Below are 26,787 nucleotides of genomic sequence, written 5' to 3'. Positions count from 1 at the left end.
GGAAGCCACTTAGGAGAGCACTAGCTCTGAAAAGGGGCTCCTTTGTTTCTCCCTCCTTTGCAGTTGCTTTTCTTTTCTTTTTTTTTTTTTTTTTTTATTGGTTGTTCAAAACATTACAAAGCTCTTGACATATCATATTTCATACATTTGATTCAAGTGGGTTATGAACTCCCATTTTTACCCGTATACAGATTGCAGAATCACATCGGTTACACACCCGTTTTTACATATTGTCATATTTACATATTGTCACTGTTGTATTCTCCCAGTTGCTTTTCTAGGTGCAGCTTGCCGGTGAGAGCTTTCTTTCCCATCAGCCTCCCTGGCACAGCTTCCCGGAGGCTCCGCCCCCTTCAGGGCCCAGATGCCCTAATCCAAGATGGCGCCTGGTGCTTCGGCTCTAAGGCTTTAAGGGAAGTGAGCTCACACTACTCCGGAAGGGAAGGCGGGCAGAGAGCAGGCGGGTGGGTGACCCGCTGTGGGGCTGTGGGTGGGGCGGCGGCTGGGGCCCTGGTATTCACGTTTGGCTGGCCAGAGGGTGAGGGATTCCCCCGCCCCTAGAAACCCAGCCGAGGATCACGACCCAGTGGCGTTGGACGAAGTCGCCCCTCAACAGCTCGCCTCTGGACGAAGGAGAGGTGGCCCTAGGAGCCGGCATCCCGCCCCCGGTGGCCTCCTTCCCGACCCTCCTCCGGTGCTGCTCGCGCCAGCCCCTGTTCCGCTCGTGTCTGCGGCGGGAACCGCCGAGCTGGCTGGACTGAATCCTCCCCCTTGAGGGTCGGCCGGAGGAGAAGAGGAGGGAGCGCGGTGGGTCAGCCCCGCAGCCCTGAGGTCAGGCCACCAGACCCTTTTCTGTGGTCCTCTGTCCTTCGCCCAGCCCTTTTAGCCCCCAAATCCGCTACCTCCCCCATGCTCCTTCGGCTTCTCCTTTGAGTATGTCACCAAGCTTTCTTAGCTGGGTGATTTTTTTCCTTCTTGCTTTTGTCAGGAGGGAAATATATTTCTGAAGAATATCTGCTCTCAGGGCTTCCCTGCCCTCTTACAAGTTTTAACTTAAGAGGGAATGCGCATCTTGCTTTCCTGGATCATTGATGGTTCCCATTCTAGACGCAATCTGATTTAGCAACTGGGATTATATTTAGCTTTTTTTTTTTTTTTTCCTAAAGCACCCACAAAACTCCTCTACGGAGTTGTTCTCTCCCGCCCGCGAAGGGCAGATGGACTTTGGAGTTAAGATGCAGGGGAGTGAACCAGTGTCGACAATGAAAGTCTCCGAGAGTGAAGGAAAGCTGGAGGGCCTGGCCACAGCCGTGACCCCGAATAAGAACAGTAGCAACAGCAGCTGTGCTGGTGGAATCAGTAGCAGCAGCAGCAGCAGCAGCCGCGGTGGCAGTGCAAAAGGCTGGCAATATAGGTATGGTCCTTCTCCAAGGTGATTTTCTGGGGTGGAGGTGGAGGTGAGTAAACTGGAGTCTGTATATTGCAGTTGAAGGGGAAAGTTTGTCCTCTGGCTTCAAGAAGCAACTGATAAATCTATTTGGACCTGGGACCTGACCCATCATTAGCAAGATTCAGTTCATTCAACAGGTATTTATTTAGGGGCTTTTGAGGAAGGCAGAAATGTATCCCTGAACTTCCTCTACAACCAGAGTTATTTCTTCCTTTAATTTAATTCTGTACTCACTTCTGTTTTTGCCTGTGTTGTAATTTGTTTACAAGCCTGCCTTCTCTGACAGACTGTGAGGGCAGAACTGTTAAACTCAGCTCTCTCCAGAGGCTAACAAATACTGGGTGCACAAAACATTTGTCACAGACTCTGCCCTCTGGATGTTTGTGACTTAGAAGAGGGGATATGCATACATAATTTGAATTCTCATAGGAATGAAAAACTTTTTGGAACAGGGAGAGAGTCTTGGAAAAGCAACAGAAGTTGCATTTTAGTTTTTGATGCTTTATATCTAAAATAGAATTAATATCTATTATTTTAAGAATGAATGAAATCAGAACATCCCATAGTGTTGGAACTAAATGGATGAATTCTTAAGTGTTGGTTAATTGCCTGTGTGCTTAATTGTAGTCCTTTATGGCCCTTGTGCAATTTGTATTTGTGAAAAGTATATGAAACTTGGAAGGTGTTAAAGCCAAGATTTTGTGTGGGATATATACTTACCATGAATATTATCCATATATGTGAAATATGTGTGACTGTATTAACATATCAAAGTGGAGTCATAACTTTTGTTGGTAAATAACTGTAGGTCAGAAATATATTTTGTTACTGTGAGATATCTAGGCTCATTTTTGGAATCAGCATAATTTTTTTCTTTTTCTTTCTTTGTGTGTGTGTGTTTTAATATTTATTTTTTAGTTGTAGTTGGACACAATACCTTTATTTCATTTATTTATTTTTATGTGGTGCTAAGGATCGAACCCAGGGTCTTGCACGTATGAGGTGAGCACTCTAATGCTGAGCCACAACCCCAGCCCTGTGTGTGTGTTTTAACACTAATCATAAAGATTATCAGTTGCTTTGAGGAATATTTTTAAATAATTGAAGTAAAATTCCAGGTAGTCAGAAGTCAGTCTTGTTTTTTTAAAAAATACCTTTATTTAATTTATTTTTTATACCTTCATTTTGTTTATTTATTTATTATGTGGTGGTGAGGATCAAACCCAGTGCCTCATACATGCTAGATAAGAGCTCTATCATTGAGCTATACCTCCAGTCCAGAGGGTAAATCTTCTGATATCTTTAACTCTTGAAACTCAGTTTCAATTGAAATGGAAAATAAACAGATTTCTTAGCACTGGGAGAGTTGTCAAAAAGCCATCTATTTTAGTTCTCTACTTTTTGGTACTTGGGATTGAACTCGACCACTGAGCCACATCCTCAGCCCTTTTTTGTATTTTATTTGGACACAGGGTCTCACTGAGTTGCTTAGCACCTCACTTTTGCTGAGGCTAGCTTTGAAGATCCTCCTACCTCAGCCTCCCAAGATACTGGGATTACAGGTGTGTGTCACTGAATCCAGCTGTTTCTCTACTTTTAATTCAGAGTCTTGTTATCCCTTATTTAGGATATTATTTAAGGGTTGTGTGATTTTCAAATTACAATCTATTGGAATCACATACCAAAAAAAAGTTATAGGGTAAATGTAACAGAGGAAACAGCAAATGAGAATGTAAAACATTCAAAGATTTGAAAAATTAATATGCATGTACATCCTAGTACAATAATCATAGTTACAATGACTTAAAGTTTCCAGGGGGAGTCCACTCTATTTAAGAAGGCAGAGAGAAACAAAGCTAGGAGGCATGCCTCTAATCTTCTTGCCTTCAACTCAGAAGGTTGAGGCAAGAAGATGGCAAATCAAGGTTAGCCTAGGCAATTTAGATCCCATCTCAAAATAAAATTTAAAAATGGGCTGGGCACAGTGGTGCATACCTGTAGTCACAGTGGCTCCAGAGGCTGAGGCTGGAGGATCGCAAGTTCAAAGCCAGCCTCAGCATCTTAGTGAGGCCCTAAGCGACTCTGCGAGACCCTGTCTCAAAATAAAATATCAAAAGGGCTGGGGATGTGGCTCAGTGGTTAAGTGCTTCTGAGTTCCATCCCTGGTACCAAAGTGAGGGAAGACGAGAACCACAACACCACCAAAACAGGGTAAGGATGTAGCTAGCAGAAAAGAATACTTGCTGCTGGGCTGGGGTTATGGCTGAGCAGTAGAGTGCTCACCTAGCAGGTGCGAGGCCCTGGGTTTGATCCTCAGCACCTCATAAAAATAAACAAAATAAAGTTATTGTGTCCAACTACAACTAATATATATATATATATATATATATATATATATTTTTTTTTTTTTTAAATTTATATATATATAAAAGAATACTTGCCTACTATGCACAAAGCTATGGTTCCAACTCCAGTGTATGTGTGCACACACATGCACATGTAAAAGGCAGAGAAGAACTGTGATACAGTGAACAAATTTAAGGAAAATAAAAACAAAAAAGAAAAAGGTGCTTCTATTTTTTTTTTATTCACTAATTCATCTAGAATGATTAAACAGAAAAAAGTGCTTCTAAATGGAAAATTTAATTATGTAGAATTCTTCAAGGATCGGACAAATAAGGCATTACTGTTGTTTTGTTTTTAAATTTTTTTAGTTGTAGATGGACACAATACCTCTGTTTTGTTTATTCATTTTTTTATGTGATACTGAGGATCGAACCCAGTGCCTCACACATGTTAGGCGAGCGCTCTACCACTGAGCCACAACTCCAGCCCCAGCATTACTGTTTTACATCCTGAATATGTGTTTTGATTTTAATGTTTGTTATTTAGGATATCAGGCAGTTTCCTCCACTGTCCTGCATTGCTTCCTCTTCCCTGGCTTCTCCTGAGATTCAGTCTGAAGATTTTAAAAATAAAGCAAGAATTACAGAACCCAGGTTTTCTAATCCTTCCCTTTAAAAACAGTTCACATTCACTGCCCCTCATTTATCACCCAACCCATGGCAGTTTGATCTGTTTTGCCTTTGAACTGAATAAATTGTTAGGTCTTCACCATGAAGATAAGAGGAATTACTAGTTACCTCCATCTGGGTAAAGTTTCCATTGTACAAAATCATTTATAGGATAGCACCTAATTATAAAAATGTTTCAGTCTCATTGGTTTTATGAACAGATTATGTATTATAAGTAGAGCTCGAATGTGATAATTTTTTTCACTAGATTTCTTTTGAAATTATTAGATAAAGTAGGTTTGGGAAACTTTATTACTCAAAACAGTAAAGACTGAGGGTGTAGCACAGTGGTAGAGTGCTTGCCTAACATGTACAAGACCCTGAGTTCCATCCCCAGCACCACAAGGGGGAAAAAAAGAATGATAAAGTCATTTATACTTGTACAGATTTTTTTTTTTTTTCAGTGCTGAAAATTGAACCCAGGGCCTTATGCTTATAAGGCAAGTACTCTACCTCTAGGCTATAGCCCTAGCCCTCAGAATTTTTCTCATCTAAGTTGTAGTGGAACGAATGCCTCCTAATTCAATAAAAAATATCTGGGGCTAACATAATAAATTTTAAAAAATCATAAGCCTGATCATGACTGAGCATAGTATACTATGATATTTTGGACCTTTAAGCTTTATATTATTTTGCATTATAGTAGTGGTAAACTTATCATTGTTGGTACTTTTTATTTGGATGTTATTTTATAGTTAGGCTAAGGAATTGTCTGAAATATGTTTATGAAGATTAAACTGTAAGTTTTGTGAAGGTGGGATCTCAGTGTAAATTTGTTTTTAAAAGTTGGTGGTATTCTTTGCTTATAGTCTTTAGATAGATTGCAGTATATTGAAAGTTGTTTCTGAAAACTATTGGTTTGTGGATTTACTGTATCTTTTTTTTTGTTTTGGTTGATATGCTGTATTTTGGGTATTTGTTTTCTTATTTGTTTGTTTACTTTTGCAGTGCTGAGGATTAAACTCAAGGCCTAATGCATGTTGGGCAAGTTCTCTACCACTGAACTATACCCCCAGCCCAGAAGAGAATATTCTTGATGTAAATTATACTAGCTAAGAAGTCTCCTGTACTTATTTTGCTTAATGAAGTCATTTGTGAACAGACTTACTCAGTAATAGATATTTTAAGAATAAGAAAACTTGAATGTTTCAATTTGTTGAGACAGTGAACTAAAGAGGACCCCTACCCTCTGACCTCTTTTCAACTTCCCAATACTAGCCTTAAACTTGTGATCCTTGTGCCTCAGCCTCCCTAGTAACTGAGATTTACAGGCTAGTGACACTCACCTAAGGAGGTGTTCTTTGTTATTAGTTCTTGGATTATGCTATCAGATAGACAACAATTAAATGCTACTGTAAATCTATTTTGGAACTAAGTATGGATTAAAGCCAGATAGAGGTATGTACTAAGATAGACATTCCTTCAGATGGGGAAGATGACAGTAGGATTTTTAGTGACCTATTCTCTTGGTGTGAGATCCTTCATTGAAATGGCACTGGGAAGATGTTTTAGACATATATGAGACATAAAAAAATATGAGATCAGTGAAATATTGTACTAGAAAACAATCCTTTTCTCTAAACATTTTTAATATGAAATTTAATGTTGGCCTTATTTTGAGAATTAACTTTTGAAATAACAGTTTTCTGTTGAAAACAATGTGTAGAAACTGGGCACAGTGGTGCATGCCTATAATACTGGCAATTGGGGAGATTGAGGCAGGAAGATCACTTAGTGGGATTCTATCTCAAAATAAAAAATAAAAAGGGCTGGGGATGGAGCTTGGTGGTAAAGCACGCCTGGATTCAATCCATAGTACCCCAAAGAATAAAAATTAAAAAGTAAAAAGAAAAAATATTTTAAGAGTTTTTCAGAGTATTGTATACACATTTTAGGCCAAAAAAGACATCTAACTAACAGAAGAATACTGACACACAGAGATTTAAATTGATTTGGCCCAGATCACTCAAGGTGCTAGTTAGTCAGAAAGTCAGAACTAGATAGATCCTCTACCCTTGGGTGCTCATTCTACAATGTAACAGCTAGTTCATACTTAAGTTTTAGAAACTTAATTTTAAATATCAGGGATATTGAAAAGCCTACTAGTCATGTCTAAACATCTTGTTGAGATGGGTAAGTTACATCCTGTGTTTGTTGGTAAACAATTGCTGCCAGGAGGCCAGTGTGAGGAGATGCCCATTTTTAAGTTGAGGAGTATGAGTTAAATTAGTGCAGCTTCTTTGAAGAACAGATTAACAGTGTCTATAAAAGCTAAAAATGTGACAGTCTTTCATGTAGGAATTTCTTTATTACCATATGTACAACTTGATTTGTGGTAGCATTGTTTACAGTAGTGAAGGCCTGGAAACCAGTGCTCATCAGTAGGAGAACTGGTTAAATATATAACCACTATACAGTGCATTGCTAAGCAAATGTTAAATATGAATTAGAAACACTTGTAATGAAACAAAACATCCCTAAGAAGACTGCTCCATATGAGGTATGGATCAGTGTAAATAATTGCAGCCATTTCTTATATTTGTTATGAGTACTGAAGTCTCTTGTCTTTGACTCAAGAGTCTCATGTCTACTGCAAACATCCATGAATTGTAGTAGGCTAATTTGCTGGTTTGTAAGTAGGGTAAATCTCATATAGTTCCTGACAAGATACCTATTGGTGCTGAATGTTGAGCCTAGGCCCTTGAGCTTGCTAAGCACGCACTCTACCGCTGAGCTATACTCCAGCCAGAAATTCTTTTTTTAAATTAAAAGAAGTAGAAGTCTCAGGGCCTTAGGTTCCAATATTCTCATTTGAAAGTGTCAGGCTTGCAAAGATAAGAGAGACTTAGAAATGTGATCTAGAAAATGAGCCTTTTGCCAGCAGAAGTACTGACTTCCTAGAGTGGGAGAAAAATCAATGTTTGTGAAGCACTCACCATGTTGAAGTATTCTTCAAACATATAGGGGTTGAAATATATAATCTCTTATTCTTGCTTCATTATAAATCTACAAGATAGACGTTTCTAGTCCCAGTGTACAGATGAGGAAATTTAAGTATAGATGTGTTATCTGCCCAAGGTCAAATTGGAATTCAAATCTAAATCTGTCTGCTGATAATTGCATGCTCTTTTCATCATCATCAAACAGCTTTCTAACTTGGTGGAGGTGTTAGAGGTGACTTCCTACTTTGCCAGGTAGGAGTTTTTGTGCCATTTGGTTTTCAGGCTCTGTGGTCAAGTGTCTAGTTGTGAGAATCAGATTATGCACAGTGTTTTCTTCTTTTTGAGTTTTTCCCCTTGGTCTAGGTGGGTGAACACTTGACAGCCCTGCTTCTCAAACTTTGTGAAATATCTCTAACAAAATTAGACAGTTGGTACCCTCAGGGCATCTAGTTTGTGATTAAGGTGGCTTGTGACTGGTTATACCTTTCTTGGAATTTTCTTGTTATCTTCAAATTTCAAAAGAATTTTACAGTCCACTCTGTAATATCTATATCTATATATTTGTCTATCACTATACCTATTATTCAGTTTGGGGAGGTCAATAAATAATATTCTGTGTTCAGGACAAGCTGAGACAGAAAACTCACAATCAGGTTACAATCAAGTTGTATTTTTTCTTAGTGTGGTAAAATATAATAATATGAAGTTTACCATTTAAACCATTTTAAGTGATAGTTGAGTGGCATTATGTTAACATTGTTACACAACCATTCTACTGTTCATCTCCATACTTTTTTTAGTCATTCAGATGTAAACTGTCTATCCATTAAGCAAAAACTTGCCATTCCCCTTCTCTCTAGCCCCTGACAACTAGTAATCTACCTCATCTGTATGAATTTACTACTCTGTAAGTATTTTATATAAGTAGAATTGTATAATATTTGTGTTTGGCTTATTTTATTTAACCTAGTGCTTTTGAGGCTAACCATTTTGTTAACCACCATGTTATTTTTATTTATTTTTTTAAATTAGAGCTTAATGGTTACACATAGTAGTTGGTTTCATCCTGACAAACTCATCCATGCATGGAAATCTATTTTAGTTCATGATCCCTCCTTTTCCCTCCTGTCTTCCCCTGCTCTTCTTCTGTTTCCTCTACTAGATATCTTTTTGCTCATCTATTAATTCATATTTGATTGGTTCTTTATGTAATTTTATCCTTCCCTCCCCTTTTCCTTTAAGGAAAAGATACCGGTATCTCTCTGTATTATCTCTATTTTATTTTCTTAAAGATAATACAGAGAGATACCTGAGACAGCTTAGGAAGATGTGATTTATTTTGGGGTTGGCCTATAATTATAGAGATTCCAGTCCAAGATCAGGGGGTATAGGCCTCTGATGAGGTAAACATCATGGCAGGAGTGGATAGCAGAGTAAAAACCTCTTACATCACAAGCTAGGAAGCAAAAGGAAAGAATGAAGAGGAGACTAGGGTCCCCTCCAAGGACATGTTCCCAGTAACCTAAGGACCTCCCATAAGGCCCCACCTCCTAAGGTCAATAGCACTTCCTAATAGCACCCTCTGGGGATCAAGCCTTATACAGGTAGACCTCTGGGGGACATTCAGCATCCAAACTGTAGCAACTGTTTTGTAGAATGTACAAGATTTTCCTTCCTTTTGGAAGCTGCATAATCTTCCATTGTGTGTGCATATTTACATTGTTTCCTCCTTGGGCTATTGTGAAATTGGTGTACAGGTATGTGTTTGAGTCTCTGCCATGCAGTACTTTTGTATATACCCAGAAGTGAAATTGATGGACCATATGTAATTCCATGTCTTAATTTTTTTCTGAGGAACTGCCATAGTTTTCCATAGCGGTGGCACCATTTCACATTCTTACCATCAATGCATAAGGGTTCCAATTTCTCCCTATCCTCACCACACTTTTTATTTACTCTTCTTTTAGCAATAGCCATTCTGGTGTGAGGAAATGATCAATTGTATTACTGGAAAAGCTCACTGGAGAAAATGGCTTTATCCTGGGTAGAGTAGGTTTGCTAATATTTTACTCTGCAATTAGACATGCCTGCTTACCCAGTCACAGGTAACTGAGACCTTGTCTCTGTCAGAGATCAAGTAAGAATACCTTCTTTGGGTAGGCAGGTAGATCTGTGGGAAGCCATTTATGAGCTGTGTATGAACTGAGCAATGTTTGAACCCTGAAGCAGGGAAGTTGATGTTTTGGGAACTCTCAGGTGGAATCCTGTGGTTAGAGAATGCCCAACTCAAACTGGCACCCTGATCTAGCTCACAGGTCAAGTTCAAACACAGCCCCAGAGATGGGAGTAACCTGCCAAGAGCCAACCTGTTTACTGCAAGAACCCTGCCACACCGAGAAGCAAACACCAAAACAAGACTCCTTCCATACTGAATCCTTACACCTACGGATCATCTGTAAATAAAAGGGGGAGAGGCTTTTCTTTGTTAGAAGCCAGACCCCTCTGGTCGACCCCTCATGCCCCTGCTTTAAAATTATTCTTGCCTTTTGTCTTTATTTCTGATGTATTATTTATATAGCTTTTATTTCAGCCAGCCCATCCCTCCTATGGCGGATACCCATTCCCTCGCCTATGTGGGATGTGATCAAGATAATAGCTCCTAGGAGAAGAGCCCAGGAGGGACTGAACTATATTCATGCCAGCTACAGAGGAATAAGGGGGAACAGTCAGGGTGGGGAGTGGTGAGAGAGGACAAGAGGTCTCAGGGCAAGTTCTCCACATGGACATGTGTGAGGAGAGAGCAAATATCTTTTTAACATTTATGTGAGTTTTGATATAAAAATGCTTTAATTTCTTACAGTCATGTAAATTTGTGCTAAAAAGAAATTATATTTTTACCCTGTTCAACTAGGTACTCAGCCCAGTTTTGGGTATGTGTATTCTATTTTAGGAATTAAGGATTTATGGGAAACTCAGTTCCATATCCCAAAAAGTATTGTTCATAGAGTCACATTGGAAAGTTCTAAAATATTTCATTTATGCTGGTGTGTGTATGTGTTTAGGGGAGCTGGGGATAGGACTCAGGGGTCTGGAGAATGCTAAGCAAATGATCTACTATTGATCTGTCCTCCAGTTCGCTTTTTAATTTTTATTTTCATACGTTACTCAGGCTGGTGTTGAACTTCTGGCTCAAACAATCTGAATGCCTCAGCCTCCCAAATAGCTGGGACTATTTGCACACACTACCGCGTCCTGCTCATTTCATAATGTTAATAAGTGTAAATTGCTCTGTGCCTAGTATTCCACTTATTTCAGATAATTGAACTTTTTCTTTTGGTACTGGGGTTTGAACCCAGGGACATTTTACCACTGAGCTACATCTCTAGACCTTTTAATTTTTTTATTTTGAAACAGGGTCTTGCAGAGTTGCTTAGGGCCTCCCTAAGTTGCTGAGACTGGCCTCAAACTTGCCTCAGCCTCCTAAATTGCCGGGATTATAGGTGTGTACCACCATACTCAGCAATTGAACATTTAAAAAATGTTTTATTTGATTGTAAAAATAATATAATATGAAAATTGGAAAATGTAAAACATTAAAGGGAACAAGGTAAATACCACTGATAATTCTTTCATCTAGTGATAAACTACAATTACAATTGCTATTTTATGTACTTTTATTCTGTGCATATATTTTGTATATTACATAACATTTTGTGACTTGCAATTTTAATGATCATAATAAACAGTACCCTATGTTAGAAATTCATAAACATTTTAATTGGTGAATACTACTTCATTTAGTTTGTCCCCCCCTTTTATCTCCCTGCCGCACACACTTCTTTTTTTTTTTTAACCACAATAAATAGTGCCATAGTGAACATAGTTGTGCATTAACTTTGTCTACAAAGTTGTGTTGTTTTTGTTTTGTTTTGTTTTTTTTTAATTTTTAGCTGTAGATGGACACAATATTTTTTATTTTATTTTTTATGTGGTGCTGAGAATTGAACCCAGTGCCTCATACATGCTAGGCAAATGCTGTACCACTGAGCCACAACCCCAACCCTGTTTCAGGTTTTTGTTTTGGTCTACATTTCTAAATATTTGTTTTAGACTCATTATCTAGAAGTGAAATTTAGGCCAAAGAGCATTAACATTTTTTTTTAAGACTCTTTGCAGGAGAGAGGACAGAAAATTTTGCTTCTCTCTTTCTATCGTTTAATTCATTCAACATTTATTGAGTACCTGTTATATCTCAGGCCATACTCTAGGTGCTAAAGGGATGAGTAAGAAGTAATCACTGCTACTGGGGAAATTAAAAAGTTAAATAAATTACAAGCTGGGCACAGTGGTACATGCCTGTAATCTCAGTGCCTTGGGAGGCTAAGGCAGGAAGATCCCAAGTTGGAGGCCAGCCTTAGCAACCTTGTGAGTGAGACCCTGTCTCAAAAGAAAAAATAAAAAGAGGATGGGGGTGAAGTTCTATGACAGAGCACCCCTGGGTTCAATTCCTAATACCATATAAATAAACAAATAGTTCTTCCATGTCTAAACACCTAATTACAGATATTCAGAATTTGTATGTATATTGATAATGAGTGGTTGGGTTCCCTAGTTAAGCAGACTTAGAGACTTTGGGGCAACAAGTTATTCATTGAATGGAATCTTGGTGGCTAATTGAAAGGTTCACTGCAGTTAATTCCTTGAGCTGACTGGATCTACTCTACATACACTCTGGAGCAGCTCCCCCAGGATTCCAGTAGGCTGGCTCCAGTTCTTCTGGTCCATAATCAAGGAGCCACATCTGTTGGCTTTCTTGCTGACAGAGTCCTTAGGTGGCACAGGACATCATATGCAAGAGAGAGAGCACACTTAGAGTTTTTGTACAGCAGGGGGAGGTACCTATGCTGTAGCCACTACTATTACTTGATGTCAGTTGCTTTTTCCTCAGCTAAGTAAACTACTCCCTCCCTTCATCATGCTATTTATTGATTGGTTGATTGATTTATACATACATACATACATACCAGGAGTTGAACCCACTTAACCACTGAGCCACATCCCCAGCCCTTATTTGTATTTTATTTAGAGAAAGGGTCTTGCTAAGTTGCTTAGGGCTTCACTAAGTTGCTGAGGCTGGTTTTGAACTCTCAATCCTCCTGCCTCAGCCTCCTGAGCTGCTGGGATTATAGACATGCATTACCGTGCATGGCCATCATGCTCTTTATAGTCCATGAAATGAATCAAAACTACACCTTTTCAAAGGATACTTTCTGCCTCATAGAAATAGGGATTTTAACCTGTACCTTGACTGGTACTTTCTTTTTACTGACAACAGCTTGCATGAATTATTGCCTGTAGTTAAATGCTATAAGGTGTCTGTTAGGGTTCTTCCCAGGAATAGAGCCAATAGGATGTATTTATAACTATGCCAACAGATATAGATTTGTGTCTTTTTGTATGTGGGGGATTGATGGAGATTGAGATTCTGAGGAATTGGTTCATGTTATTATACAAACTCAAAATACAAAGCTCTGCTAGCTGCAAGATGAAGACTGAAGAAAACTGGTGGTGTAATTTCAGCTTGAGTCTGAGGGCCTGAGACCAGGGAAGCCAATGATTTAAATTCCTGTGCAAGGCCAGGAGATGACCAGTGTTCTAGTTCAGATAGGCATACAGGAAGGAAATGAATCTTCCCTCCTTCCTTTTTTTTTTTTTTTTTTTTTTTTTATAAATACTGATTTTTTTTTTTTTTTTTGTATACCGAAAAACACCTTCACAGACACCCAGAAATAGTGTTTATTGTGGGAATCCTATGGCCCAATCAAGTTGACACATTAAATTAACCTTCACAGTATCTAATTCTTCTGCCTAGGCTCTGAAGCCCACCTGTTTCCCATTTCCCTCTTACTCCTGAGTCTTGAGTCTTTACTCCTTCCTTCTCATTATGTACTTAGAACCACCCTCTTTTAAGCCCACTTCCCATCCCCCTAGCCATCCCTGTTTCTTCTAGTTGCTCTTCATTTATTGCCAGCTGGCCCTGTCCTTAGTAAAATTTCTCTAAACTGTTATCTTTGGGTTGTTAAATCTAATAGAAATGTCTTAATCTTCTTCTTACTTATCTTTCTCTCAGTAGTACTTGGCCACAGACTTATCTTAAGACTCTGGTTACTGTATTCTCATAGTTTTCTACCTTCTATTTCTCAACTCCTGATCACTTGCTTTTCTTGCTTGCACTTAAGATTTTTCTTTATAGAGTTCTCCTTAGACCCTGTTTCATCCCTCATAATTTACTTCCTAGGTAATCTTATTTGCCATCATGTTTTCAAATATTTTCTATGTATATATGCTGAAGACTTTGAAATTAATATCTCAGACATAAATATTGTCATCACCTTACAGGATATCTCCCTGTATATGTTCTGTAATACCCTTAAATCCAACATGTTAAATTGGATTAATTGCAAAATTTTCTCTGCAACCTCTATTTCAGTAAAGGCATTAGTTACTCACCCTTGCCCTTTTTATTTTTTGTTTTGAGACTGAGTTTTCACTAGGTTGCCGAGGCTGACTTCACTTGGCAATCCTCTTGTCTCAGAGTCTTGAGTAGATGGGATTACAGGTATGCACCACTGCTCCTGACTCAATTTTGGTGGTACTGGGATTGAACCCAGGGCCGGGCACATGCTAGGCACACTGAGCTACATTTCAGTCCTTCCATATCATTTTTTTTTTTTAAATACCGGGAATTGAACCCAGCATTGCTTTACTACTTAGCCACATCCCCAACTCTTTTATTTTTTATTTTGAGACAGGATCTTATTAAGTTGCTGAGTCTGATTTTGATTTTACTATACTCCTGCCTCAGCCCCCACAGGTCTCTGGGATTACAGGTATATACCACTGTACCTGGCTTATAGTTTATTTTATTTTTTTAGTTTTAGTTGGACACAATACCTTTATTTTATTTATTTATTTATTTTTATTTGGTGCTGAGGATTGAAACCAGTGCCTTGAACATGCTAGGCAAGCACTCTACTGCTGAGCCCAACCCCTTATAGTTTATTTTTCAGTGTCTTAAGTTTTTTGTTTTTTTGTTTTGTTTTAGTTCTGGGGACTGAGCCCAGGGGTACTCAATCACTGAACCACATCCTCAGTCCTTTTTTTGTATTTTTAGGACCTTGCTAAGTTGCTGAGACTGGCTTTCAACTCACAGTCCTCCTGCCTCAGCCTTCTGAGCTGTGTCTCAAGTTTTTTAGACTGTCACTTCTACTTCATAGAACATGAAGTAGTTTGATATAATCAGATATGTAGTGTGTTCCCACTTTAATAATTAGATTTTATTAAAATAGATACATTAAAATCTATAAAAACTGACATATTTTATTTTTTCAAAAAAGACTACAATTTTTCTTTTTCTCCGTTTTTTTTTAAGTTGTAGATGGACATAATACCTTTATTTTATTTATATATTTTTATGTGGTGCTGAGGATTGAACCCAGTGCCTCACACATGCTAGGCAAGTGCTCCACCACTAATCCACAACCCCAGCCCTCTCCTTATTTTTTATTGGTGCATTATAATTATACATAATAGTGGGATTTATTGTTACATACTTATACGTGAACATAAGGTAACAGCATAATTTAATCAATATTGTTCCCTAGTATTTCTTTTCCTTCCTGCCCCTGGTCCTTTTCCTCTATACTACTATTTTCCCTTTGAAAATTCACCTGTTTTAAATGAGTAAAGCCGGAAGGTTGGAGGTACTATAGGTCATAGGTTGAGTATCCTTTATCAGAAACATTTGGGGGGTTGGGGCTGTAGCTCAGTGGCAGAGTGCTTGCTTAACATATGTGAGGCACTGGGTTTAATCCTTAGCACCACATAAAAATAAACAAAATAAAGGCATAGTGTCCATCTACAACTACAAAAAAAAAAGAAAGAAAGAAAAGAAAAAGAAACACTTGGGACCAGAAATGTTTCAGGTTTCACAGCTTTCAGATTTTAGAATATTTGTATAGAGTTTACTGGTGAGCATTTCTAATCTGAAGTCCTTGCATGTTTAACCTGTATCAAAGAATTTGGGGTGAACCAAAGATGTTGTCACATGGCTCTTTATGTTAGCCACCAGATGGCACAGTCATTCCATGTTAGCTGATTGCATTAAATAGTAGCTGTGGCTTGAGATACATAAAAAGAGGAAGATGAGGGACAGTGCAACCAGCTGTTCCAAAGAATAGAATGTTCTTACTTTGACCCTTTGAAATCTGGGGACAGATGTTTTATTTAGTAAAAATAAGCCAAAAGTTTGTAGTTGCTTATTTGAATTTGGTTCTTTTGAGTCTGGCTTTATGCTATTATCAAATAAGCCATGACAGTATCCTTGTAATTTTTGTGAGAAAGTTAACTCTTTAGATATATGCATTGATAAAATATAACAATAAAAAATACACAAAACATTACTATATTGTGATATATAAGGGTATACTTTAGATTGTTTTAGTGTATGATATTGAAATTGTCTGCTTTTAAAAATTCATTGTTAACTACTAAATGACTGATAGTAATAACTTGGAAATGAGAACTATTGTTAGTAAAATGAAAGTAGTGACTGAGAAAAGGTAAAAGAAATGATGCATTTTCTTTGATTGCTTTTATACTTAATTTTTTTTTTTTTAATTTGGAGATGGACACAGTACCTTTGTTTTGTTTATTTTTATGTGGTGCTGGGGATTGAACCCAGTGCCTCACGCATGCTAGGCAAGCGTTCAACCACGGAGCTACAACCCCAGCCCCTGATTGCTTTTAAATAAAACTTTTTTCTTCAGATATACATGTTATATGTAAGGTTTTCAAAAGATTCTCCCTATAGTTTGCATTATTTGAAGAATACATGCAGTTCTAGAACCAGTCCTAATTGCTTCTACTACATGCTAATGGCTATGAATTGACACTTGTTTAGAAACAAAGACTTGGCATAGAGAACCTAGATTAAGGAGAAATTCCCCAAATAGTGAATTATGAAATATCTTGTCATGTTGAGGAAATATCTAATTTAGGTTGTATACTACCAGCCTTTTTGTGGATTGTTGGACAGTATAAATATAGAGGTTATATAGTTCCAGGATAAAATGGACTAGTAAGTTTTATAGGTAAGAATAGGTTAGAGAAGATGAACTTAGGTGTTAAATACCTAAAACAGAAAACAGAGAAGGAATTCAGTGGAAAATTATTTTGAGACAGTCTCCATGGGCATGGGATTCCTGTGATTCTCAAAGAGCTATTTAAGCCTGAACCTTGAGAAAGATGTGGGAACCCAACAAGCAGTTTCTCTGCTTCTTGAAGTACCAAAGGAACAGAAGTAACTTGGATGTGACCTGGGGATGGAAGTATAGAAACTCTAGCCAAAACCCCAAAGTGGTTTTCTAGAGAAGAATCCTTTCTTACTAGGTGCCATGGCATATGCCTGTAATCCTCGGGACTTGGGAAGGTGAGGCAGGAGGATTGTAAGTTAAAGGCCAGCCTCAGCAACTTAACAAGACCTTGTCTCAAAATAAAAAATAAAGAGGGCTGGGGCTGGTAAAGCACCTCTGCATTCATTCCCCAGTGGCAAAATTTAAAAAAAAAAAAAAAAAAAAAAAAAAAAAAAAGGAGAGAGGAGAGGAAGAGGAAGGAAAGGGGTAGGGAGGGGACTTCCTTTTAATTGCATAGTTTAGAAAATATTGAAATGAGAATTCAGCTGGTGCTGTCAGTTTTAATAACATGGCAGAATAGTGTTTAGTTATCAGAACTTTGGGCTGACATTTTAGAAACCTTTGTTTTCCTGAGATTAATGACCTGAAACCAAAAAGCACTTGAAGAGTTTAATTTAATAAACAATGTTGCTTGCTAACCCTGGAATGGAAGAAAAATGCAGGGAGAGAGGGGACATGTACTCAGTCTTTACTCCAGCTACTCCAGGCACACAGGAGACTGAGTCAGGAGGATCAAAAGTTCAAGGTTGGCCTGGGCAACTTAGCAAGATACTGACTCAAAATAAAAAGAGAATAGCTAAATGGTACCCCATGCTTCCCTGGCATGTACCAAGATCCTGGGTTTGATCCTCCTAACTGGAAAACAACAACACACCCTCCAAGATTCTTTATTTTAGAAACCAAGACTCAAAGACAGAACTTGGCCCCTTGTATGTTCCACCAGAGTAAGGAGGCAATATTTGATCTAGATACCTTTTTTAGTTTATTTTTGAACCATAAAACTGGATTTTATTGTATAACTATTGAAGAAGTCTGACACAACATTTTAATTTATAAACAGCATACGTATCTATATGCTATGTATACATATCTATATATAGATAAGAATAGGTCAGAGAATATATGAAATTTTATATTTGTATAATGATTTTGTTTGCAGTAAATCTAATACATAATAATGTATGATATATTTCACTTGTTTTGAAGAAATCTAATAAAATAAAGTCCTATAGGTATGAAATTTGGGAAATTAAATGCCTCGTTAGCCCTTTTTTTTCCTTCTTTTTTAAAAAGTATTTATTTTTTAGTTATAGTTGGACACCTTTATTTTATTTTATTTTTATGTGGTACTGAGGATCAAACCCAGATCCTCACATGTGCTAGGGGCTGAGCCATAACTCCAGCCCCTCTGTTAAACCCTTTTAACATTTTATTTCTTTTTTTTTCTTATTTTATTTTTTTTATTGGTTGTTCACAACATTACAAAGCTCTTGACATATCATTTCATACATTAGATTGAAGTGGGTTATGAACTCCCAATTTTACCCCAAATGCAGATTGCAGAATCACGTCGGTTACACATCCACATTTTTACATACTGCCATATTAGTGACTGTTGTATTCTGCTACCTTTCCTATCCCCTACTATCCCCCCTCCCCTTCCCTCACATCTTCTCTCTCTACCCCATCTACTGTAATTCATTTCTCTCCTTGTTAATTTTCCCATTCCCCTCACAACCTCTTATATGTAATTTTGTATAGCAATGAGGGTCTCCCTTCATTTCCATGCAATTTCCCTTTTCTCTCTCTTTCCCTCCCATCTCATGTCTCTGTTTAAAGTTAATCTTTTCTTCCTGCTCTTCCTCCCTACTCTGTTCATAGTTGCTCTCATTATATCAAAGAAGACATTTGGTATTTATTTTTTAGGGATTGGCTAGCTTCACTAAGCATAATCTGCTCTAGTGCCATCCATTTCCCTGCAAATTCTATGATTTTGTCATTTTTTATTGCTGCATAGTACTCCATTGTGTATAGATGCCACATTTTTTTTATCCATTCATCTATTGAAGGGCATCTGGGTTGGTTCCACAGTCTAGCTATTGTGAATTGTTTTGCTATGAACATCGATGTGGCAGTATCCCTGTACATGCTCTTTTAAGGTCTTGAGGGAATAGTCCAAGAAGGGCAATAGCAGGGTCAAATGGTGGTTCCATTCCCAGCTTTCCCAGGAATCTCCATACTGCTTTCCAAATTGGCCGCACCAATTTGCAGTCCCACCAACAATGTACAAGTGTACCCTTTTCTCCACATCCTCGCCAGCACTTTAACATTTTATTTCTAAAGAAAATTTGAGGCATTTATGGAAAATATCTATATCTATAGCCATATTCAAAAGTTTGCAATTACCTTCTTGAGACTTTTAATTTTAATTGACTTTCTGTTTCTTTCTTTCTTTTTAATAGTGATCACATGGAAAATGTATATGGCTATTTAATGAAGTACACCAACCTTGTCACTGGGTGGCAATACAGGTAAGTGATTGTTTATATGACATCAGTCTCTCCTAAGAAACCAGAAAAATGGGGCTGGTAGTTTTACATTCAGATATTACCTCAGTAAAAACATGACAGGAAACCTTTTAGAAAAGAATTTCTCCTGGGTTTTCTAAAGTTTGGTGACTTTATTTTCTTTCTTAGAAGGTGAGGGCGTTCAAGTGACAGCTTTAAATACCTCAAAAGTACTCTTACATTAGGATTAAAGTCATGTGTTTACCTGTCTTATGCTTTTTATACTTACAGAGCTTATGTTCTGAGGGGAAAGAAATAGGTATTTTATGCTGATTTCTCAAAACTTCTCTGGGACGTTGGAGAGATTAAAGAACCACCCCAAGGTCACACAGCAATTAGCAAGTAAGAAAGCCAGCTGTGTCAAATACTTTGTGGAACTGATAGTTGCAGGGCAGAGATAAAAATTAAAAAAAAAAAAAAAAAAAAAAAAAAAAACCTTTTTTGTCATGAAATACCAAAGATAGACCATTTTAACTATTATAAACAATTAGATACCATTAGATACACTTAAATGTTTGTACAATTAACACCACCATTCATCTCCAGAACTTTTTTCATTTTTTCAAACTAAAAGTCTATATCCATTATGTAAAAACTCCCCTTCTACTACCCCCTACTACCTACTGTTCTACTTTTGTCTTCAATTTTGATTACTCCCAGTACCTCTTATAAGTGGACACACACAATATTTGTCTTTTTGTGACTTGTTATTTCACTTAGCACTATCTTCAAGATTCAACTATGTTGTAGCCATGTGTCAGAACTTCTTTCTTTTTTAGGCCGAATAATATTCCATTATATGTATGTAATACATTTTGTTTATCCATTCACCTGTTGATAGACATTTGGATTGCTTTTACCTTTTGGCTATGGTGAATAATGCTGCTGTGAATAGTGGTGAATATTGGGTAATCAGTATCTGTTCAAGTCTCTGCTTTTTCTCTGTACCCAGAAGTAAAGTTGGTGGGTCACATAGTAATTCTGTTTTTATATATATATATAATTATTATTATTATTATTATTATTAAGGAGATGGGTTCTTGCTGTGTTGCCCAAACTTGCCTCAAACTCCTGGGTTCAAGCAGTCATCTTGCTTCAGTATCCCAAGTAGCTGGGACTAGAGGCATATACTACCATGCATGGGTGGCTCATGTTTAATTTGGGAGTGAGGGATTCCAAACTGTTTCCCACAGCTACCATACTATTTTACATCCTCACCAACAATGTACAAGGATTCTAATTTCTACAACTTTGCCAATATTTGTAATTCTTTGATTTTTGTTTAAAATGGTATCCCATTGGTGTGGAGTGGTATTTTATTGTGGTTTAGTGATGAAACTAGAATTTGAAATCAGATAATTCTTACCCCAAAGTCTGTTTTTATAGACATTATTTTTACAAAGTTGTATATGTTATATCATGCTGTTTCTTTCTTTTTTTAAAAAAAATTTTTAGTTATAAATGGACACAATATCTTTATTTATTTTTATGTGTTACTGAGGATCGAAACCAGTGCCTCACATGTGTGAGGCAGGCACTCTGCCACTGAGCTACAGCCCCAGCCCTATCATGCTGTTTCTAATTCACATTCACCTGGAGACTTCTACTTTTGGCCATAATGGAATAACAGGAGGTGGATTTGCCTTCCTACCTTAAGTAACTTGAAAATGAAAATAATATATGAAAGAATGGTTCTTGGATACTTTAGAGAGCAGTAGAAGCACTGCTGAAAAATGTGATTTTTTTTTTTTTAAGAGAAAAGGTTAGTCCTTGTTTAACTTGAAGGATTGTTAGGAAGGATTGAATAGAGATGGCATTATGAAGTTGGAGGTCATATGAGAGGTCAAAGCTAGGTAGGAAAATTTAGAAGGGACTCATTCCTACTAAAGTGAAAAGTAAAGTTCTCTAGCTTTTTTTTTTTTTTTTTTTTTTTTGGTGATGGTGGTATTAGAGATTGAACCCAGGGCATTCTATCACTAAGCTACATCCAAAGCCCTTTTTATTTTATTTTTATTTTGAGATAGGATCTCACTAAATTGCCCAGGTTGGCTTTGAATTTGTAGTCCTCCTGCCTCAACCTCCTGAATAGCTGAAGTAGCTGGATTATAGTCATGTGCAACCATGTCTTAGCCTCCTGAGTAGTTAGTATTATAGGTGTGTGCCTCTGCAGCTGGTCATTTCTAATTTTTTTATTTAAAAAAAGGGGGTGCCTTGTCAAGCCTTTCATTTGCATTTTTCCATCTCAGTTTTTTTTCTTTGTGAGCTTTTGAATATTCACACATTTAAATAGTACACAGCATTTTAAGAATTCTTTGTCTTTTTTTTTTTTTTTCTTGGTAGTACCAGGGATTGAAACCACGGCCTGGCACATTTTTTTAAAAATTTATTTTGATAACAGTCTCACTAAGTTGTCCAGGCTGGTCTGGAACTGGCAGTTCTCCTGCCTAGCCTCCCAGATAGCTGGATTTATAGGTGTGCACCAGCATGCCTGGCTTATCTTTTTTCTTAATGCTATTCTTTGTTCTCTTAGGACTTTGTGCACATTAAATATTATTAAGAAAGCCTCACAATTAAGAAAGCCCCAAATAGATCTAAGCATATAAGGCTTAGTATATATAACAGGTTTTATGTTAGTTTTTTCACTTGGGCGATCAAAAGACCTAACAAGAACAATTTAGAGGAGAGAGAGTTTATTTGGCTCTCATAGTTTGAGAGGTCTCAGTTCATGGATGGCAGACTCCATTGCTCTGGGTCCAAGTGAGGCAGAACATAAGGGCAGAAGGATGTGGAGGAGGAAGGGCATCTCAGGACATGACAATCAGGAAGCACAGAGAGAGCTGAGCCCTGAGCTTCAGGGACAAAATATATACCTTGAAGGCATGCCCGAAGTCAGCAACACCCTACCTACCTACATTTACCACGTGGTTAATACATTTAAGTGGATTAATATATTGATTAGGTTAAGGCTCTCATAACCCAATTGTTTCACTTTGAAACTTTCTTGCATTGTCTCACACATGAGCTTTTGCGGGTACACATATCCAAACCATAAGAGATGGCATTTCAGATTAGTGGCAAGTTGAGGCCAAGGAAGAAGGCACAACTGTTTATATTATTGCACAAGGCCAGTGTAGCAGCACCAGAAGGTATAGGAATGAAGACAACCCATTCCTGTTTGCGACTGAAAACACAGAGCCCTTACTCTTTGCCAGTTTGTCCAATCATAGAGGTCTCAATTTGTCACATCAACTGCTGTAGGCCCACCTTGATTAAAACTTCCTTTTCCATTTTCTGTGTATCTAGCTGGATTCTTGAGGCACAGCATAGTTATACTGGATCTTCAGCATAAAGCAAATAGGTGGAACAATGAGGAGGGAACAGAAAGGTTAAGAACATGTGGAAAGGCCATAGGCTTAGTAGGCCTGTCCTTTTGTTTGCTTACCCCTTTTTCCCACATCCTGCAGAGGAACTGACAAAAGATTAGATACTGTCATGAGTATCCAGATTGCACCTGTGCTGGATACTCATGACAGTTTCTCTGTGATCCTTTATTTATTTATTTTTTCATTTTCATTACTGGGGATTGAACTCAGGGCCTCATGCATACTAAGCACTCAATCACTGAACAATATAACTAGCCCTATTTTGTATTTTATTTAGAGACAGGGTCTCACTGAGTTGCTTTAGCGTTTTGCTTTTTGTTTAAGGCTGGTTTTAAACTTGCCATCCTCTGAGCTTCAGCCTACCAAGCAGCTGGGATTATAGTGCCACTGCACCAACAAGAGATCATTTTCTTGCTAACAGAATTTTCCAGGTTTCAAGAGTAATGTTTTTAGATTAATATGGACATAAAGGGGAGGTCATATGTCTTAGAAGTGTAAGATAATGTCAATAGCTATTTTATGTTAATTTAAATAATCCCTTCAAATCTTTGGAAAAATAAGCACCGGCATTGAAATAGGGCAAAGTTAAATAGATTCCTGTCCCTCAGTTTTGTGTTTTTATTAAACTCACTAAACTTTGCCAAAATTTTTACTGCTAGGAAATCCATCATAGTGTTTCCAAGTGCTACTTCTAGAAATGCTTTTGAATTTTATATTTTAGTAACATAACCCCATTATTTTGTTTTTATTTTATACTAGAGATTGAACTCGGGGCCTCATGCATGCTAAGGAAGCACTCTATCACTGAGCTACATCTCCAGCCTCTGCCCACTTGTTTTACATAGGGTCTTGCTAAATTGCTGTGATTGGCCTCCAACTTGGCAGTCCTCCTGTCTCACCCTCCCAAGTCACTGGGATTACAGGAGTGTGCCACTGCACCTGGCTAACCCCAAGGATTTTAAGTGACTGAAATTTGCTTTGCTTTGGTTTGGCTAGGGGAAGTGTTTAAAAATTACAGTTTCTTGGGGCTGGGGATGTGGCTCAAGCGGTAGCACGCTCGCCTGGCATGCGTGCGGCCCGGGTTGGATCCTCAGCACCACATACAAACAAAGATGTTGTATCCGCCGAAAACTAAAAAATAAATATTAAAAATTCTCTCTCTCTCTTCTCTCTCTCTCTTTAAAATAAAATAAAAATTACAGCTTCTTAATATTATTACAGGTTTTTTGTCTTAAACAATGAAGCTGGGCTATTGGAATACTTTGTGAATGAACAGTCTAGAAATCAAAAACCCAGAGGTACTTTGCAGCTTGCAGGAGCTGTAATATCACCCAGTGATGAAGACTCTCACACTTTTACTGTTAATGCCGCCAGTGGGGAGCAGTATAAACTGAGAGGTACGACTGTGATATGAGAATTAATACTGTGATTTTCTTCTTTCCTTGAGAAGTTGGTGTACTTACCTGCTTTTATTTGGGTTTTAGAAGTAGAAACTACTGTCATTGGTAATTTAGACACAATGTTCTGGGTCTTGGAACTGCTCTTGAGAATTTATGAATCTGTTTCAATATATAACTTTTTTCAAAGTGGGCCAGTGGTCATGTCTTTTTAGGATTGTATCCTCTCAAAAACTCTGTGTAGACAAAACGCTGATTACTGAGAAATCTAAATAATGTTTTAATGTCTGCCTCAGAGGTGTTTTTGCCCCTTTACTTGATTTCATTTGTATACCCTCTTTGCAGTTTTTAGTGACTAATGTATATAGTTGGGATTTATTAAAATGTCTGTATTTATTAAAATAAAGCATAATTTCTGTTTAGATATTTTTATTCGTGTAGAAATTTGTGTTTTTTCATTTAATAAATACAAAGTATAATGGTAATGCTAAGATCTGAAAGTATTAATGATACCTCAAATCCTTAATAAAACTTATTTTTTTAATTAAGAACATTAAGAACATTTTATTGTAAGAAACCTAAGTCAGTCTCATAACCCCACCTAGTTGCATGTACACATGTGCTTTATCTTCCTTATGAAATTTCTACACTTAGCTACTATTTTCCCTAACAAGGTTGATTCTTTGAGCTCTTTCCTATTTTCCTCTAGTCAGGGAGGAAAATTTGATCTAGGGAGAGTGGAACCAATCTTTGCTTTTTAATCATCTGTTCTTTAGTTGTGGACAATTATATTCTGAAATAAAAATAAAAGGAAATAACTTAGACTTTTTTAAATCAGCCACAGATGCTAAAGAGCGACAACATTGGGTTAGCAGACTTCAGATATGTACACAGCACCACACTGAAGCCATTGGAAAGGTATGTGGATTTATAAACAGTATTAATGCACAAAATGGGAAAAGAGTGTTGTTGTCCTTTTTATCTTTAAACTGAGATACTATTTACATACCATCAAATGTATCCTTTCAAAAAGTAGAATTTCATGGTTTTGGTATATTGACAAGGTTGTACAACCATTGCAGTCATCTAATTCCACATTTCCATAACCTACTACAAAAACTCATACCCACCAGAAGTCCTTATTCAGCTTTTCCCAAGTCCTTGACAAACACTACTCTATTTCCTGTTTCCAAGGATTCTATATAAAGGGAATTATACAAAATATGGCTTATTGTGTCTGGCTTTTTCCCCTTGGCATAATGTTTTCAAGATTCATCTACACTGTTGCATGTTTGTTCTTTTTAAAAAGTGAATAATATTCCATTTTATGGATGTAACATTTTGCTTATCCACAAGCCAGCCAATGGAAATTTTGGATTGTTTCCATTTGAAGGATACTATGAATACTGCCAACATTTGTGTTCAGGCTTTTGGGTGAACATATGATTTCCTTTCTCTAGAGTATGTATGTAACAGTGGAATTGCTGAATTGTGTTAGTTCTAACTTTTTGAAGAACTGCCAAACTTTTTAAAACACAGCATACCATTTTACATTGCCAACAATGTATGAGGGTTCCAGTTTATCCACATTCTTGCCAATACTTGTTTTTGTTCTTTACGAATGAAAAATTTCAGTCACCCTAGTAGGTATAAGTAAAGTAGCCTCTTATTGTGATTTTGATTTCATTTCCCTAGTGACTAATCATGTTGAACATCTTTTCATTTGCTTATTTGTCACTCATTCATCTATCTTCTTTGGAGTATTTTTTAAATTTTTGTAAGGTGAAAATAAGTCTCAGTACTTGACGTCTGAAATTAGAGATGTCTGAAAAGTAATATATGGACAGTGTGTGTAAAAGATTCAATACTTAGGTGATAACTTGACTTTTCTTTTCCATTCTTCCTTATGTTTTGCTCTACTAACTGATTTTTAAAATTGTTTGTAATTTAGGTCTGTAGTCTATTTTTCAGGAAATCTGACATAATAGTTTTTCTTATATACTACAAAATTCTACTCTTTAGTGATGATCAGAAAGCCCTAGTTTGTTCCAGAGAAACGTGCATGTTTCATCAGATGTATTAGATTACATATTGTTGAGTACCGTGTTTGTATTAATCATGATGCTTAAAAATCTGAAATCATAAAAAAATTTGTTATTCTAATATACTTATAAAATGTGAAAAAGTTATTTGAGGGTATAAAACTGGAAAATTTCTGGGTAAATTTCCAGTTTACTGTGGATATGTGAAATGCTTAAATTTTTGTCATCTTTTGAAATGTTCTTTTGTCAATTCTGAATTTAATTTTTAAAATTGTTCATGTGTAAACCTCAAGTATATGGTAGTTTGATGGTTAAGAAGCCTAAATTGGGGGAAAAAAAGAATTATTTTCCTTTGTCTAACAGAATAATCCTCCTCTGAAGTCACGGAGCTTCTCACTTGCATCTAGTGGTAGTTCTCCTATATCCCAGAGGAGACCAAGTCAAAATGCCATTTCTTTTTTTAATGTTGGACATTCCAAACTGCAATCGGTGAGCAAAAGAGCTCACTTACCTCCAGACCATCTTGTGGAAGTCAGAGAAGTAAGTATGAATTAAAATCAAGCTTAAAATGCAAAATGGTATACTGCCTGCTTGATTTTGTCACAGTATTTTTTTTTTTTTACATACTCTATTTTTGTCTTCTGGGGCCCTTGTTATTTTTCATTTAGTATGCTAAGA

The 26,787-nt window shown here is 37.2% G+C and overlaps 1 protein-coding gene across 3 annotated transcripts in view; it reads left to right on the top strand.

The window, feature by feature from the left end:
* Positions 1 to 441: 441 nt before the first annotated feature.
* OSBPL11 (oxysterol binding protein like 11) overlaps positions 442 to 26,787 on the top strand; it is an 82,851-nt gene continuing 56,505 nt past the window's right edge. For 2 of the 3 annotated variants that reach the window (XR_014022990.1, XM_081301648.1), the window contains exons 1-6: positions 442 to 831; positions 1,167 to 1,414; positions 19,183 to 19,251; positions 23,892 to 24,067; positions 24,906 to 24,985; positions 26,473 to 26,649. Coding sequence is in view for 2 of the 3 variants with exons in the window: in XM_081301648.1 (XP_081157774.1) it covers positions 1,218 to 1,414; positions 19,183 to 19,251; positions 23,892 to 24,067; positions 24,906 to 24,985; positions 26,473 to 26,649 (699 nt within the window). In the remaining variant the exon portion in view is untranslated. Of the gene's footprint in view, positions 832 to 1,166; positions 1,415 to 8,326; positions 8,374 to 19,182; positions 19,252 to 23,891; positions 24,068 to 24,905; positions 24,986 to 26,472; positions 26,650 to 26,787 lie in introns of those variants that run through there. The other variant, XM_081301649.1, reaches the window with a different exon arrangement.

This window comes from Spermophilus citellus (assembly GCF_964194105.1).
Source record: "Spermophilus citellus genome assembly, chromosome: 7".
NCBI lineage: Eukaryota > Metazoa > Chordata > Mammalia > Rodentia > Sciuridae > Spermophilus > Spermophilus citellus.
Note: the sequence above shows the minus strand (reverse complement) of the source record. Positions and strands in the feature narration are given on the sequence as shown.